The sequence below is a fragment of the Phocoena phocoena genome, chromosome 7 (assembly GCF_963924675.1).
Source record: "Phocoena phocoena chromosome 7, mPhoPho1.1, whole genome shotgun sequence".
NCBI classification, from domain to species: Eukaryota; Metazoa; Chordata; class Mammalia; order Artiodactyla; family Phocoenidae; genus Phocoena; species Phocoena phocoena.
This window is the reverse complement of record NC_089225.1, coordinates 89,104,477-89,119,919: the sequence shown is the minus strand read 5'-3', so window position 1 is coordinate 89,119,919 and position 15,443 is coordinate 89,104,477. Positions and strand designations below refer to the sequence as shown.

At 38.9% G+C, this 15,443-nt stretch overlaps 1 protein-coding gene across 1 annotated transcript in view; it reads right to left on the bottom strand.

Annotated features, from left to right (window-relative positions):
• Positions 1–15,443, bottom strand: part of CPS1 (carbamoyl-phosphate synthase 1) — a 144,007-nt gene that overhangs the window by 11,277 nt on the left and 117,287 nt on the right. The window contains exons 31-33 of the mRNA XM_065880767.1: positions 6,950–7,039; positions 5,348–5,518; positions 2,596–2,670 (exon numbers count right to left, since the gene is read on the bottom strand). Of these exons, the coding sequence (XP_065736839.1) occupies positions 2,596–2,670; positions 5,348–5,518; positions 6,950–7,039 (336 nt within the window). The remainder of the gene's footprint in view (positions 1–2,595; positions 2,671–5,347; positions 5,519–6,949; positions 7,040–15,443) is intronic.

Here is a 15,443-nt window from a genome sequence, read left to right as displayed (position 1 = left end):
TAATCTGAATCCAGAGATTAAAAATCTGGCTAGGGCAGACGTATCTTGTGTTTTTAATTAAGCATAATGAATAAATAAGCAATTCTTTCTCTATCCAACAACACTCCATGGAGCAACGCAACTGGATTCTACTGTGAGATATCTGGATACAAATTACAGCTTCTGGCCCATAATATGGTGAGCTACCAAATGTTAATACAACTTCACGTTTAAATAACGGTATATGTCTTGTATGCTATGCAACAGGGCATGAATTCATGGGTCAGTAGCACAAGTGCATAACTGCTGGTCAATCAGTTAGGAGTCGTTTCATATGTATGAGAAAGCCTTCAGAGAAATTCAATAAATCTATGAAAATCTCAAAGGAACTTGTTCTTTTATTATTATTATTGTTTTCATAAAATGAACCAAAATACCTTGCTACTAGTCCTGAATATTATAGCCTAAAGTAAAAAAAAATCCAAATTAACATATAATGTTGGGATATACAGAGGCTTCCCCTAGGGTAACTGTGCTACAATATAACTACAAGTCGAACGCCCACACTAACTACAGAACAAGTGGTATATCTGAGCATGACAGGAGTAGATTCTGCCATGCACATCATCATTTGGCACGGGCAGAGAACCACCATTAGAGTAAATAACACTGATGGCTAAATTCACTCTTTAAGCAAATGACTACCTTACTGTCAAAGGAAAGTTCTCATGACTATGATTTTCAGTTGATCACCAGTACATGCTGCTTTTTACTCTACAGTGAACATTTTCTTTGGTCAAGAACTGGCTAACCAAATTAGTAATGTCACCCTAAGCTAACAGAACCCAAACCATACTGAAAGAACCTGGGCAATTCCATCATAAGTGCATATACAACCCACAAGAGGTTTCAGCAGTTTTCTACAAATAACATAAAAAGTAGTTAAATATGTAAGTAAAGATTAGGACTAACATTCCCACCTCACCACTAGGAAAGCTAAAGGTTTATTTAATCCCACAACAAGCCATTTTAACACTGAAAATGTCTCTGAAGCATAACTGAGATTTCACTAAGCTAGAATTATTATGATGATTTCAGTTATAGAACAGAACTTGTAATACTGTACTTAGTGACACTTGGAAATATGACTCTAATGGAAGAAGAATTATCTCTTTGTACAAGTAAGGGGGAGCTGAATTTCTAATTCTCTCATATTTTCGCATTTCAACAACTCCAATAACGTATGTCTGGAGGCAGAATGGACATAGATACAGTACTGAAAATAGATTTGCCACACTAGAGAAAACAGCATGAAGGAAAACAGATCTCTCCCTGATGTGGATCCTGGGCTGGCTGAAAACAGCCCTGCTACTGAGTGACCAAGGGATCATGATGAATATCAGAGTAGCTCCTTAAACAGCAGAGAAATGTAATGTAAGTCCCTTGTTTTCAAGTTAGGTTTTCTCGTCTATTAAATTAACAGAAGCAGCAAAGGAGCTAAGAGAAGGCAATCATCAGTCCAAATACGAACAAGATAGCCATTTATTCCTCACTGCCTCCCTTCCTGTTTCACTTGGCTTCTCATCACAGATCTTGCTTGCAACCAGGCAACCATATAAAATATCACATATATGTTGCAATTAGGTATTTTCCCCTTTCAGGTTTTCCTCAACACCGAGAGGAAACAATGACGCCTCCCAGTATGATGTTGCCACCCCCATGGGCACTGATGAGAATCTGAAGGCTGTACCTAGTAAGTCTGTCAAGGGCTAGGTGATTCATAAAATGTCCTGGCACTAACATGTAGGGAACTCTCTGGTATCTGACAGCTTTCTACAAGAAACATATTTCACATTCTTAAAGAAACCTTCAGGGCTTCCCTGGTGGCGCAGTGGTTGAGAGTCCGCCTGCCGATGCAGGGGACACGGGTTTGTGCCCCGGTCTGGGAAGACCCCACATGCCACGGAGCGGCTAGGCCTGTGAGCCATGGCCGCTGAGCCTGCGCGGCTCGTACCACAAAAAAAAAAAAAAACCTTCAGCTGACAGAGTCCTCAACACAAGTGAAGAGGGACATCCAGTGGCCAGTCCCACTATAGTTTTTAGATAATCCCCAAGAAGTTAAAGTTGCTTTTAAAGTGGTTCTGGGATTTTGCAAATATCTGCTGATCCCAAAATATTTTGGCCCCATTATCTTTCTGCTGCTGTACATTCATTCCACATATTGCTAGTAAAATCTCGATGATCTAATTTCATAGTAGCAAGGAAAGTTAGAGGGAGCAAGAGGTGCTGTTACAGAGAGATCTGAGAACCTTAAAATAAAAATACCTGGCAGATATTTACCTAGACATCTAGAGGAATATTTGAAAGATGTTCTCAATGTGTAATGTGGAAGTGAATGACACATGTTGAAATATAAGTGAGAATTTAGACTCTGGGCTACAAGAGTCAAAGATTTTTCCTCAGCTCAAAATGCCTAAGTCCTTTCAGACTTAACTCTGATAGCAAAAGAAGTATCCCACTAACTACTTACTAACTTGCTTTACTATATTCAGATCATAAAAGCATAGATTTCAAAGTAGATTTAATAAAAGTGGTCATGGATCATTAACTAGTTACCTCTCCAGTAGAAGCCATCTCACAACGCAGAATGGGGTCAGCGTCTCTCAACCGGGGCCAAGAAAACATTGGAGCCTGTCAAAAACAACAGGTAGGAAAAATACGTTGAGAGAAGGGTATAAAACGTATAAACGAGGATAAAAATATTTAGTGAATCATCTCTCATAGGGTTCATTTAGGCTACAGTAGACATGTAAAAAATTTCTTTGGTCCAAGCGTCTGACTTGAAAAGTGGCTTTAAACCTCTGTTCCAGGAATTTCTTGAGCTTTGGGCCAAAAATTGGGTTAAATAATCACAAATTATTTCTGTAAATAGGGCCCCAGTGACCTGTCTAGGCCAGTGTTTCTAATCTGGCTTACACATATTCTTACTGGAGTGATTTCAAACGAAGTATATTGGGCACTGGTCTCCCCAGACACAGAGTTCAAACACACTTTTTCCTTGGTAGGCTTCTGAAACATTCCTCTTCTTGTTCTGATTATTTGGACTTGCAACAAGCCACACTGCCAGAAAGGTCTGTCTGCAAGCTGACTTCTGAGACATGAAACTGCTGTTGATACCTCTTTAAAAGCTTTGAAAAACATTCTGCTTGGGAATACTTTTGCCCAGAACTTTCATATGAACTAGAACATAGATAGCAGTGCTTCCTTTTCATTTATTTTACCAATGCAATTCACTAAGAATCGAATTCTTGTTTCTTGCATATATCCATTTATCTAGCCTAGACTATACATCTTTGATTCTGGTACCCCTCTAAGTCATCATGGGAATTCTAGCTTGGGGTCATTTCACTGGGTCATCCTAAGTCAAGTTATCATATATTCCTGCCCTCTAGCCTCTCTCTATCTCATCTGTTGATATCCATCCACCTCACTAGGACTATATTAAGATTGACTTTGAATAAGTAATTTGACAAAAAAGTCAAGATTCATGCACAAGGATAACTAGGAAAGAAGTAAACTGAAAGATACAGTGCATTTCGAAAAATTCATATCTACCCCTCAGTATTGTTATTAGTTGGAAATTATTTCATACACATATGTGTGTGTATGTGTGTGTATATTCCTGTGGTTAAGAATAAAGAAACATGAATTTGAAATTCATATATACAATTTCCAGTGGAAAAATACTTTTCGGGGCCTTCTTCTTATTGGTCTCAAACAGTAAAATCCTATGTACATATATTCCCACTGAAAGCTTTTAACAATTTATGTTGTGTCACAGCTTCCAGGAATAAAATGTTACCCTCCCCCAACATAAGAGGTGACATTCCATCCCAGTGCACTATAAAATCCAAGGCATCCTAAATTTTTAACTTAAATAAGATTAATAAATATTTTTTGATTTATAGCTTCAACTTAAAACTTCCACTGTAAAAGTCAGAAGTCAGAGTCTCAGCTGTAACACAATTATGGTTGAGGTCACTAGTACACATAAGAGTGGAAACCTGCGAAGGCATCCAAAGTACGTAAATGTCACATAAATATATTATACAATATAAATTAATTTTTTGTATGCTTACCTAAAGAATTCAAATATATTTACATAATATCTCACTAATCCTCATAATGTCCAGTGAGGTAGTTAAAGGTCACTATTATAAATACTCTGTTCGTGGGTATACTGAGGCAGCTAGAGGAACACAATGGATTTATGATAAAGTTCTTATTCAAAATATACACATATACAGGCGTATCTTGTTTTATGAGGCTTTGCTTTATTGCACTTCACAGATACTGCAATTTTTACAAATTGAAGGTTTGTAGCAACCCTACATTGAGCAAGTCTATTGGCACCATTTTTTCCAACAGCATTTACTCACTTCATGTCTCTGTGTCACATTTTGGTAGTTCTCACAGTATTTCAAATTTTTTCATTATTATTATATTTGCTATGGTGACCTGCGATCGGTGACCATTGATGTTACTGTTGCAAAAAGATTATGACTCACCAAAGGCTCAGATGATGATTAGTATTTTTCAGCAATAAAGTGGTTTTTAATTAAGGTATGCACATTGTTTCTTGAGACATAACGCTATCGCACACTTAACAAACTACAGTACAGTGTGAATATAACTTTTATATGCACAGGGAAGCCAAAAAAATTGTGTGGTGGTCTGGAACCGAACCCACAATATCTCCAAGGCATGCCTGTATTTGAAGTTAGTGAACAAACCTTAAATTTTCCTGGTCACTCTTCATAAAGGTGCCATCAATTTCATTGCCCTCACAGTACCACTGTGAAAATATTCTGCCACTAGAGAAAATAGGAACTAAGCCAAGGCAGTAAACGTTTAACCAACACCACAAGGTAACACTTTTACAAGATTCATGCATTCCTGAAGTCTTGGCACAACTGAAGCCTTATCCCAAGAAGATATGTTCAGAATTTCTGTCTACCAACTAAACTGGCAGCATTATGCATCAGCTTCATAAATGTAGTTTATAAGTCACTCAGCTAGTTGGTTTTGAAGTTATGTAATTCTAAATATTATTTTAATTTTTGAAATGCATAATAGTACACATAAAGTTGCCTGTATAGCAACTGCACTGCTATACATTGCAATATGCTATACATGCATTGCAATGCTATACACTGCATCGCAACTACATTCAAAGCAAACATCGTAATCCCCTAGTCTAGCACTTCAGTTACAAGGTTCAGAACGTATCAAGATTATTTCTGATGAAAAATTATTCCTTTCATTTCTTTGGAACTTAAAAAATGACTAAGATTTTTGAAAATATTACCTTAATTGCAACATACTCAGCAGGAATTATAGGATGCTCCAATGTTGGAAGGAGTTTCTCATCAATGTTCTCTCCAATCATCACCTTGGTGGCCACATCAATGAAGTCTACCCCAAGGGTCTTGGAAACAAAGGGGAAGGATCGAGAAGCTCTCAGGTTACACTCAATCACCTGGAGAGATAACAAAATTCAAAAGAAGAGGAAGGATGATGAGAGACAATGATAATATTAATATGCTCCTGGCCACTTTGGTTCCAGCTGTTACTGGGGCCCAGTCTTGCTTTGCCAGCCTCTTCCTTTTCTCCCCACTGCTTGACTTTTGCTAACTGGTTTCCTTTCAGTCAGTATCCTTGAACTCTGACTTTTTCCCATCCCCGTTCCACAATTCCATCCCCACACACTCTTGACAGATTTGTTTTAATGCAGAGTTCAGATAATGCCACGGCCCTACTAGAAAGCCTTCAGTGGATTTCTACTGGCCATGAGATTAATGTCTAGCCCTTGAAAGACTTCTATCCTCTTGCCTCTATGTTATCTTGTACCACTTTCCTGGCCCCAGTCTTTCTTTCTAAGTTTACCTTCCATGATTTCCCTGGAAAAATAATAAACTGAGCTAGTCATCATCAGCTGGTCATTGATAAATTGAACTAGTCACTATCTCCTAAAATGCGCCAAATTTACCCATACATATTGTATGTGTACTGTCCTTTCTATCTTCCTTTACTTGTCAAAATTCCAGCTATTCTTTAAGACCCAGCTCAAATTACAAAATCTTCCTTGAAATCTTTTATGATCCACCCCAAATCAGGCATATGACAGTCAAATACATGCTCATACACATATGTGCAGGCACACAGACATACAGACAGACAGACATACACACACACACACACACACACACACACACACACACTAATAGATAGGCTCTCTCTGTTCTGTGCCTCCAATACCACTTTACTTGTACATTCCTTCTAGCAGCTATTATATTCTGACTTACGTTATAGTCATCTATAAATTCATCTTCTCCTCAGTTCTCACTAAATCGTGGATCTTTGAGAGCAGAGACTGGGCTCTATACGTCTCTGTAGCCACCTTATGACTTTGCATAGTAGGTGAGGAATCAATATTGGTTACTGATTAGTTACATTAAATAAACTAACTTAACTAAGACTAACATAGTTGACTTAACATTTTTAATTTTTTTGGTAAATGGTATCCAAAACAGCTTTCTTCTCTGAGAAAGGAGTAAAGTAGACTTCAGTACATGTAATTTATGACTATTCTACAGTAACCTGGACAGATTACTTTATGATAGTTACTGCATCCATCTATATTGTACTGAAGATGGCAGTCAGTGATCTTCTTTCCAGTGGATCAGAGTGCTTTTCAAAGCTGTGACTGACATATCAATGCCACCAAGAGCCAGTGCTTTCAAACAAGGCAGGCATTATGTGCTGTGCAACTCCCATACTCAGTCACAACCAGCTGCAGGGGTCTCAGCTGCTCTGTGGCGGTGTTCACAGAGAAGAGTACCAGAGGGACACAAACCAACATGACATAACACAGCAGTGGTGTCCTCTCAAACACCTTGGCATTTCTTACCAAGACCTCATTTCCTTTGACAAGAAACTGGACGTTGAATGGGCCAGAGATGGCAAAAGCCTTTGCTATCTTCCAGGTAGCATCCTTCACCTAGATAAAAAGGACAATGATACAGTGCTAAAGAACATTCCTTAGTTTAAAAACAAACCAACAAAAAAGATACAGCACCTTAAATTTAGATTTCATTCATTTCTCTTTACAAAGAACTACATCTCCACTGATAATAATAACAGTAATAGTAATCATAGAAGCCATTATTAGGCTTCTATTAACAAAGTAATATTTGTACCAAATGTACTAAATAGTCACAACAGGATAGCAGGGAAAAGAACAAATAATCTTACAGGATTATCTTTCTGCCAAATGCATCTATCTACCTACAATTATATACTCTGGTTTTATTTTGAGGGCTAAATGGAATCCTTTCACTCTAGTTGCTTTAGCACCAAAACTGCAGTCCAAACTCCGTATCAATCTAATGACCTACCTGCTGAGAAGTGCAGGTCCTAAAATTACATGGTACTGCAAAGAGACCAGAGAGGTTTCTTTTATGTGCTTTTCTTTTGCCCTAGACTGCAAGGGTAGATATTATGGTCAGAAGGAAACATGTTCCCTTGCAGGGAGGCTCTGCATGTCACATATAGGAATTCCTGTATCCAACCAGAGACAGAAGGTACTCATGCAAAGAGAGAGCACTGACTGCTGGAACCAAGAGTCCCTCATTCATCACTCTTACAAGAGTGGTTCAGCAACTGAGTCAGTTATAAAAGGAAGCAGAGTCTATGACACAATGAGCTCTGAGAGATTTGGAAAAATCTGAGTTCTTGAGGTCATTTATCCTGATATAAAAAACTGAAGTACATTTGAAATCCCAGGATAGTGTTCCTTTATGTTGCTGCTGTTACAAAGCATCCTGCTACCTTCACATTCTAGAACAAGGTAAGACCTTCAGAATTCAGTCCAATGTACAACTAGCCAGACAGGCCTGCCTAGATTCTGACGGCAGGATTATTGGAAAGTCTCACTAAAAAAGCTAAGCCTAACCTCATATACCAGAAGACTAAAGGAACATCCCCAAGTTACTTAAGATGACAGAGAGGGACCTTCAAGATGGTGGAAGAGTAAGACGTGGAGATCACCTTCCTCCCCACAGATACATCAGAAATACATCTACATGCAGAACAACTCCTACATAACACCTACTGAATGCTGGCAGAGGACCTCAGACCTCCCAAAAGGCAAGAAACTCCCCACGTACCTGGGTAGGGCAAAAGAAAAAAGAAAAAATAGAGACGAAAGAACAGGGATGGGACCTGCACCTCTGGGAGGGAGCTGTGAAGGAGGAAAAGTTTCCACACACTAGGAAGGCCCTTCGTGGGCGGAGACAGGGGATGGTGGGGGGGAAGCTTCAGAGCCACAGAGGAGAGCGCAGCAACAGGGGTGCAGAGGGCAAAGCAGAGAGATTCCCACACAGAGGATCGGTGCTGACCAGCACTCACCAGCCTGAGAATATTGTCTGCTCACCCGCCGGGGCGGGTGGGGCCTGGGAGCTGAGGCTCAGGCTTTGGAGGTCAGATCCCAGGGAGAGGACTGGGGTTGGCGGCGTGAACACAGCCTGAAGGGGCTAGTGCGCAACACCAACCGAGAGGGAGTCTGGGAAAAACTCTGGAGCTGCCTAAGAGGCAAGAGACCATTGTTTCGGGCTGTGAGAGGAGAGGAGATTCAGAGCACCGCCTAAACAAGCTCCAGAGATGAGCATAAGCCCCAGCTATCAGCACGGGACACCAGAGACGGGCATGAAACACTAAGGCTGCTGCTGCAGCCACCAAGAGCCTGTGTGCAAGCAAAGGTCACTATCCACAGTTCCCCTCCCGGAAGGCTGTGCAGCCCGCCACTGCCAGGGTCCCGTGATGCAGAGACAACTTCCCTGGGAGAACACACAACGTGCCTTAGGCTGTTGCAATGTCATGCTGGCCTCTGCTGCCGCAGGCTCACCCCCTATTCCGTACCTCTACCTACCCCCGGCCTGAGTGAGCCAGAGCCCACTAATCAGCGGCTCCTTTAACCCCGTCCTGTCTGAGAGAAGAACAGAGGCCCTCAGGCGACCTACACGCAGAGGTGGGGCCAAATCCAAAGTTGAACCCCAGGAGCTGTGCGAACAAAGAAGAGAAAGGGAAATATCTTCCAGCAGCCTCAGGAGCAGCAGATTAAATCTCCACAATCAGCTTCATGTACCCTGCATCTCTGGAATACCTGAATAGACAACAAATCATCCCAAAATTGAGGCGGTGGACTCTGGGAACAACTGTAGAGTTGGGGTTTACTGTATGCGACCGACTAGTTTTTGATTTATATGGTTATCTTAGTTTAGATTTTAGTGCATGTGACACTGGTAGATTTGTTTATTGGTTTGGTTGCTCTATTAGTTTTTTAAATTTAATAATTTTTTTTTAAATTTTATTTTAATAACTTTTTACTTATTTTATTTTTTTAATTTTTTTTTTTCTTTCTTTCTTTTTCTCCCCCCTTTTCTTCTGAGCTGTGTAACTGACAGGGTTGTGGTGCTCTGGCTGGGTGTCAGGCCTGAGTCTCTGAGCTGGGAGAGCGAAGTTCAGGACATTGGACCACCAGAGAGCTCCCAGCCCCATGTAATATCAAATGGCAAGAGCTCTCCCACAGATCTCCGTCTCAACACTAAGACCCAGCTCCGCTCAATGACCAGCAAGCTCCAGTGCTGAACACCCTATGCCAAACAACTAACAAGACAGGAACACAACCCCAACCATTAGTAGAAAGGCTGCCTAAAATCATAATAAGGTCACAGACACCACAAAACACACCACCGGAAGGGGTCCTGCCCACCAGAAAGACAAGATACAGTCTCATCCACCAGAACACAGGCACCAGTCGCCTCCACCAGGAAGCCCACACAACCCACTGAATCAAACGTACCCACTGCGGGCAGACACCAAAAACAACGGGAACTACGAACCTGCAGCCTGTGAAAAGGAGACCCCAAACACAGTAAATTAAGCAAAATGAGAGGACAAAGAAATACACAGCAGATGAAGAAGCAAGGTAAAAACACACCAGACCAAACAAATGAAGAGGAACTGGCAATCTACCTGAAAAAGAATTCAGAATAATGAGAGTAAAGATGATCCAATATCATGGAAAGAAAATGAAGAAAATACAAGAAATGCTTAACAAGTAACTAGAAGAACTAAAGAGCAAACAAAAAATGATGAACAGCAAAATAAATGAAATTAAAAATTCTCTAAAAGCAATCAATAGCAGAATAACTGAGGCAGAAGAACAAATAAGTGACCTGGAAGATAAAATAGTGGAAATAACTACTGCAGAGCAGAATAAAGAAAAAAGAATGAAAAGAATTGAGGACAGTCTCACAGACCACTGGGACAACATTAAACGCACCAATATTTGAAGTATAGGGGTGCCAGAAGAAGAGAAAAAAAAGGGACTGAGAAAATATTTGAAGAGATTACAGTTGATAATTTCATTAGTATGGGAAAGGAAATAGTCAAAGAAGTCCAGGAAGCGCAGAGAGTCCAATACAGGATAAATCCAAGGAGAAACACGCCAAGACACATATTACTCAAACTATCAAAAATCAAATACAAAGAAAAAATATTAAAAGCAGCAAGGGAAAAGCAACAAATAATATACAAGGGAATTCCCATAAGGTTAACAGCTGACCTTTCAGCAGAAATTCTGCAAGCCAGAAGGGAGTGGCAGGACATATTTAAAGTGATGGAAGGGAAAAACTTACAACCAAGATTACTCTACCCATCAAGGATCTCATACAGATTTGACAGAGAAATTAAAACCTTTATAAACAAGAAAAGCTAACAGAATACAGCACCACCAAACCAGCCTTACAACAAATGCTAAAGGAACTTCTCTAGGCAAGAAACAAAAGAGAAGGAAAAGACCTACAATAATAAACTCAAAAACAACTAAGAAAATGGTAATAGGAACATACATATCAATAATGTAAATGTAAATAGATTAAATGTTCCAACCAAAAGACATAGACTGGCATGTACCAAAATGTTCATTGCAGCTCTATTTACAATAGCCCGGAGATGGAAACAACCTAAGCGCCCATCATCGGATGAATGGATAAAGAAGATGTGGCACATATACACAATGGAATATTACTCAGCCTTAAAAAGAAATGAAATTGAGCTATTTGTAATGAGATGGATAGACCTAGAGTCTGTCATACAGAGTGAAGTAAGTCAGAAAGAAAAAGACAAATACCGTATGCTAACACATATATATGGAATTTAAGGGAAAAAAATGTCATGAAGAACCTAGGGGTAAGACAGGAATAAAGATGCAGACCTACTGGAGAACGGACTTGAGGATATGGGGAGGGGGAAGGGTGAGTTTTGACAGGGCGAGAGAGAGTCATGGACATATACACACTAACAAACGTAGTAAGGTAGATAGCTGGGGGGAAGCAGCCGCAAGGCACAGGGATATTAGCTCGGTGCTTTGTGACAGCCTGGAAGGGTGGCATGGGGAGAGTGGGAGGGAGGGAGACGCAAGAGGGAAGACATATGGGAACATATGTATATGTATAGCTGATTCACTTTGTTATAAAGCAGAAACTAACACACCATTGTAAAGCAATTATACCCCAATAAAGATGTTTAAAAATTTAAAAAAAAAAAAAAAAGACATAGACTGGCTGAATGGATACAAAAACAAGACCTATAAAATTGCTGTCCACAAGAGACCCACTTCAGACCTGGGAAACATACAGGCTGATAGTGAGGGGATGGAAAAAGATATTCCACGCAAATGGAAATCAAAAGACAGCTGGAGTAGCAATTCTCATATCAGACAAAACGTATTTTAAAATGAAAACTATTACAAGAGACAAAGAAGGATACTACATAATGATCAAGGGATCAACCCAAGAAGAAGATATAACAATTGTAAATATTTATGCACCCAACATAGGAGCACCTCAATACATAAGGCAAATACTAACAGCCATAAAAGGGGAAATCAACAGTAACGCAATCACAGTAGGGGAATTTAACACCCCACTTTCACCCATGGACAGATCAACCAAAATAAAAATAAATAAGGAAATACAAGCTTTAAATGCTACATTAAACAAGATGGACTTAATTGATATTTATAGGACATTCCATTCAAAAACTACAGAATACACTTTCTTTTCAAGTGCTCATGGAACATTCTCCAAGATAGATCATATCATGGGTCACAAATGAAGCCTTGGTAAATTTAAGAAAATTGAAATCGTAACAAGTATCTTTTCTGACCACAACGCTATGAGACTAGATATAAATTACAGGAAAAATATCTGTAAAAAATACAAACACATGGAGCCTAAACAATATGCTACTAAATAAACAAGAGATCACTGAAGAAATCAAAGAGGAAATCAAAAAATACTTAGAAAAAAATGACAATGAAAACACGGTGGCCCAAAACCTATGGGATGCAGCAAAAGCAGTTCTAAGAGTGAAGTTTACAGTAATACAGTCCTACCTCAAGAAACAAGAAACATCTCAAATAAACAAACTAACCTTACACCTAAAGCAATTAGAGGAAGATGAACAAAAAAACCCTGAAAGTTAGCAGAAGGAAAGAAATCATAAAGGTCAGATCAGAAATAAATGAAAAAGAAAAATGAAGGAAACTATAGCAAAGATCAATAAAACTAAAAGCTGGTTCTTTGAGAAGATAAACAAAATTGATAAACTAGACTCATCAAGGAAAAACAGGAGAAGACTCAAATCAACAGAATTAGAAATGAAAAAGGAGAAGTAACAACTGATATTGCAGAACTACAAAGGCTCATGAGAGATTACTACAATCAACTCTATGCCAATAAAATGGACAACCTGGAAGAAATGGACAAATTCTTAGAAATGCACAACCTTCCAAGACTGAACCAGGAAGAAATAGAAAATATGAACAGACCAATCACAAGAACTGAAATTTAAACTGTGATTAGAAATCTTCCAACAAACAAAAGCCCAGGACCAGATGGATTCACAGGCAAATTCTATCAAGCATTTAGAGCAGAGTTAACACCCATCCTTCTCAAACTCTTCCAAATTATAGCAGAGGGAGGAACACCCCCAATCTCATTTTAGGAGGCCACCATCCCTCTGTTACAAAAACCATACAAAGATGTTAAAAAAAAAAAGAAAATGACAGGCCAATAGACGCAAAAATCCTCAACAAAATACGAGCAAACAGAATCCAGCAGCACATTACAAGGATCATACACCATGATCAAGTGGGGTTTAGCCCAGGAATGCAAGGATTCTTCAATATATGCAAATCAATCAATGTGATACACCATATTAAAAAACTGAAGGAGAAAAACCATATGATAATCTCAATAGAGGCAGAAAGAGCTTTTGACAAAATTCAACACCCATTTATGACAAACACTCCCCAGAAAGTAGGCATAGAGTGAACCTCCCTCAACAAAATAAAGGCCATGTATGACAAACCCACAGCCAACTTCATTCTCAATGGTGAAAAACTGAAACCATTTCCTCTAAGATCAGGAACAAGACAAAGTTGCCTACTCTCACCACTTTTATTCAACATAGTTTTAGAAGTTTTAACCATAGCAATCAGAGAGGAAAAAGAAATAAAAGGAATCCAAATTGGAAAAGAAGAAGTAAAACTGTCACTGTTTGCAAATGACATTATACTATACATACAGAATCCTAAAGATGCTACCATAAAACTACTAGAGCTAATCAATGAATTTGGTAAAGTAGCAGGATCCAAAATTAGTGGACAGAAATCTCCTGCATTCCTATAAACGAATGATGAAAAATGTGAAGGAGAAATTAAGGAAACACTCCCATTTACCATTGCAACAAAAAGAATAAAATACCTAGGAATAAACCTACCTAAGGAGACAAAAGACCTGTATGCAGAAAATTATGGCACTGATAAAAGAAATTAAAGATGATACAAACAGATGGAGAGATATACCATGTTCTTGCATTGGAAGAATCAACATTTTGAAAATGACTATACTACACAAAGCAATCTACAGATTCAATGCAATCCCTATCAAACTACCAATGGCATTTTTCACAGAACTAGGATAAAAAATTTCACAATTTGTATGGAAACACAAAAGACCCCAAAAAGCCAAAGCAATCTTGAGAAAGAAACACGGTGCTGGAGGAATCAGGCTCCCTGGCTTCAGACTATACTACAAAGCTACAGTAATCAAGATAGTACCGTACTGGCACAAAAACAGAAATATAGATCAATGGGACAGGATAGAAAGCCCAGATATAAACCCACACACCTATGGTCAGCGTATCTTTGATAAAGGAGCAAAGAATATACAACAGAGAAAAGACAGCCTCTTCAATAAGTGGTGCTGGGAGAACTGGACAGCTACATGTAAAATAATGAAATTAGAACACTCCCTAACACTATACACAAAAATAAACTCAAAATTGATTAAAGACCTAAATGTAAGGCCAGACACTATAAACTCTTAGGGGAAAACATAGGCAGAAGAGTCTATGACATAAATCACAGCAAGATCCTTTTTGACCCACCTCCTAGAGAAATGGAAATAAAAATAAACAAGTGGGACCTAATGAAACTTAAAAGCTCTTGTACAGCCAAGGAAACTATAAAAAAGACAAAAAGACAACCCTCAGAATGGGAGAAAATATTTGCAAACAAAGCAACTGACAAAGGATTAATCTCCGAAATATACAAGCAGCTCATGTAGCTCAATATTTAAAAAACAAACAACCCAATCCAAACATGGGCAGAAGACCTAAATAGACATTTCTCCAAAGAAGACATACGGATGGCCAACAAACACATGAAAGGATGCTCAACGTCACCAATCATTAGAGAAATGCAAATCAAAACTACAATGAGGTATCACCTCACACCAGTCAGAATGCCCATCATCAAAAATCTACAAATAATAAGTGTTTGACAGGGTATGGAGAAAAGGGAACCCTCTTGTACTGTTGGTGGGAATGTAAATTGACACAGCCACTATGGAGAACAGTATGGAGGTTCCTTAAAAAACTAAAAATGGAACTACCATATTACCCAGAAATCCCACTACTGGGCATATACCCTGAGAAAACCATAATTCAAAAAGTGTCATGTAGCACAATGTTCATCGCAGCTCTATTTACAATAGCCAGGACATGGAAACAACCTAAGTGTCCATCGACAGATGAATGTATAAGGAATATGTGGCACATATATACAATGGAATATTACTCAGTTATAAAAATAAATGAAATTGAGTTATTTGTAGTGAGGTGGATGTACCTACAGTCTTTCATACAGAGTGAAGTAAGTCAGAAAGAGAAAAACAAATACCGTATGCAAACACATATATATGGAATCTAAAAAAAAAAAAATTTTTTTTTGAAGAACCTAGGGGCCAGACAGGAATAAAGACGCAGATGTAGAA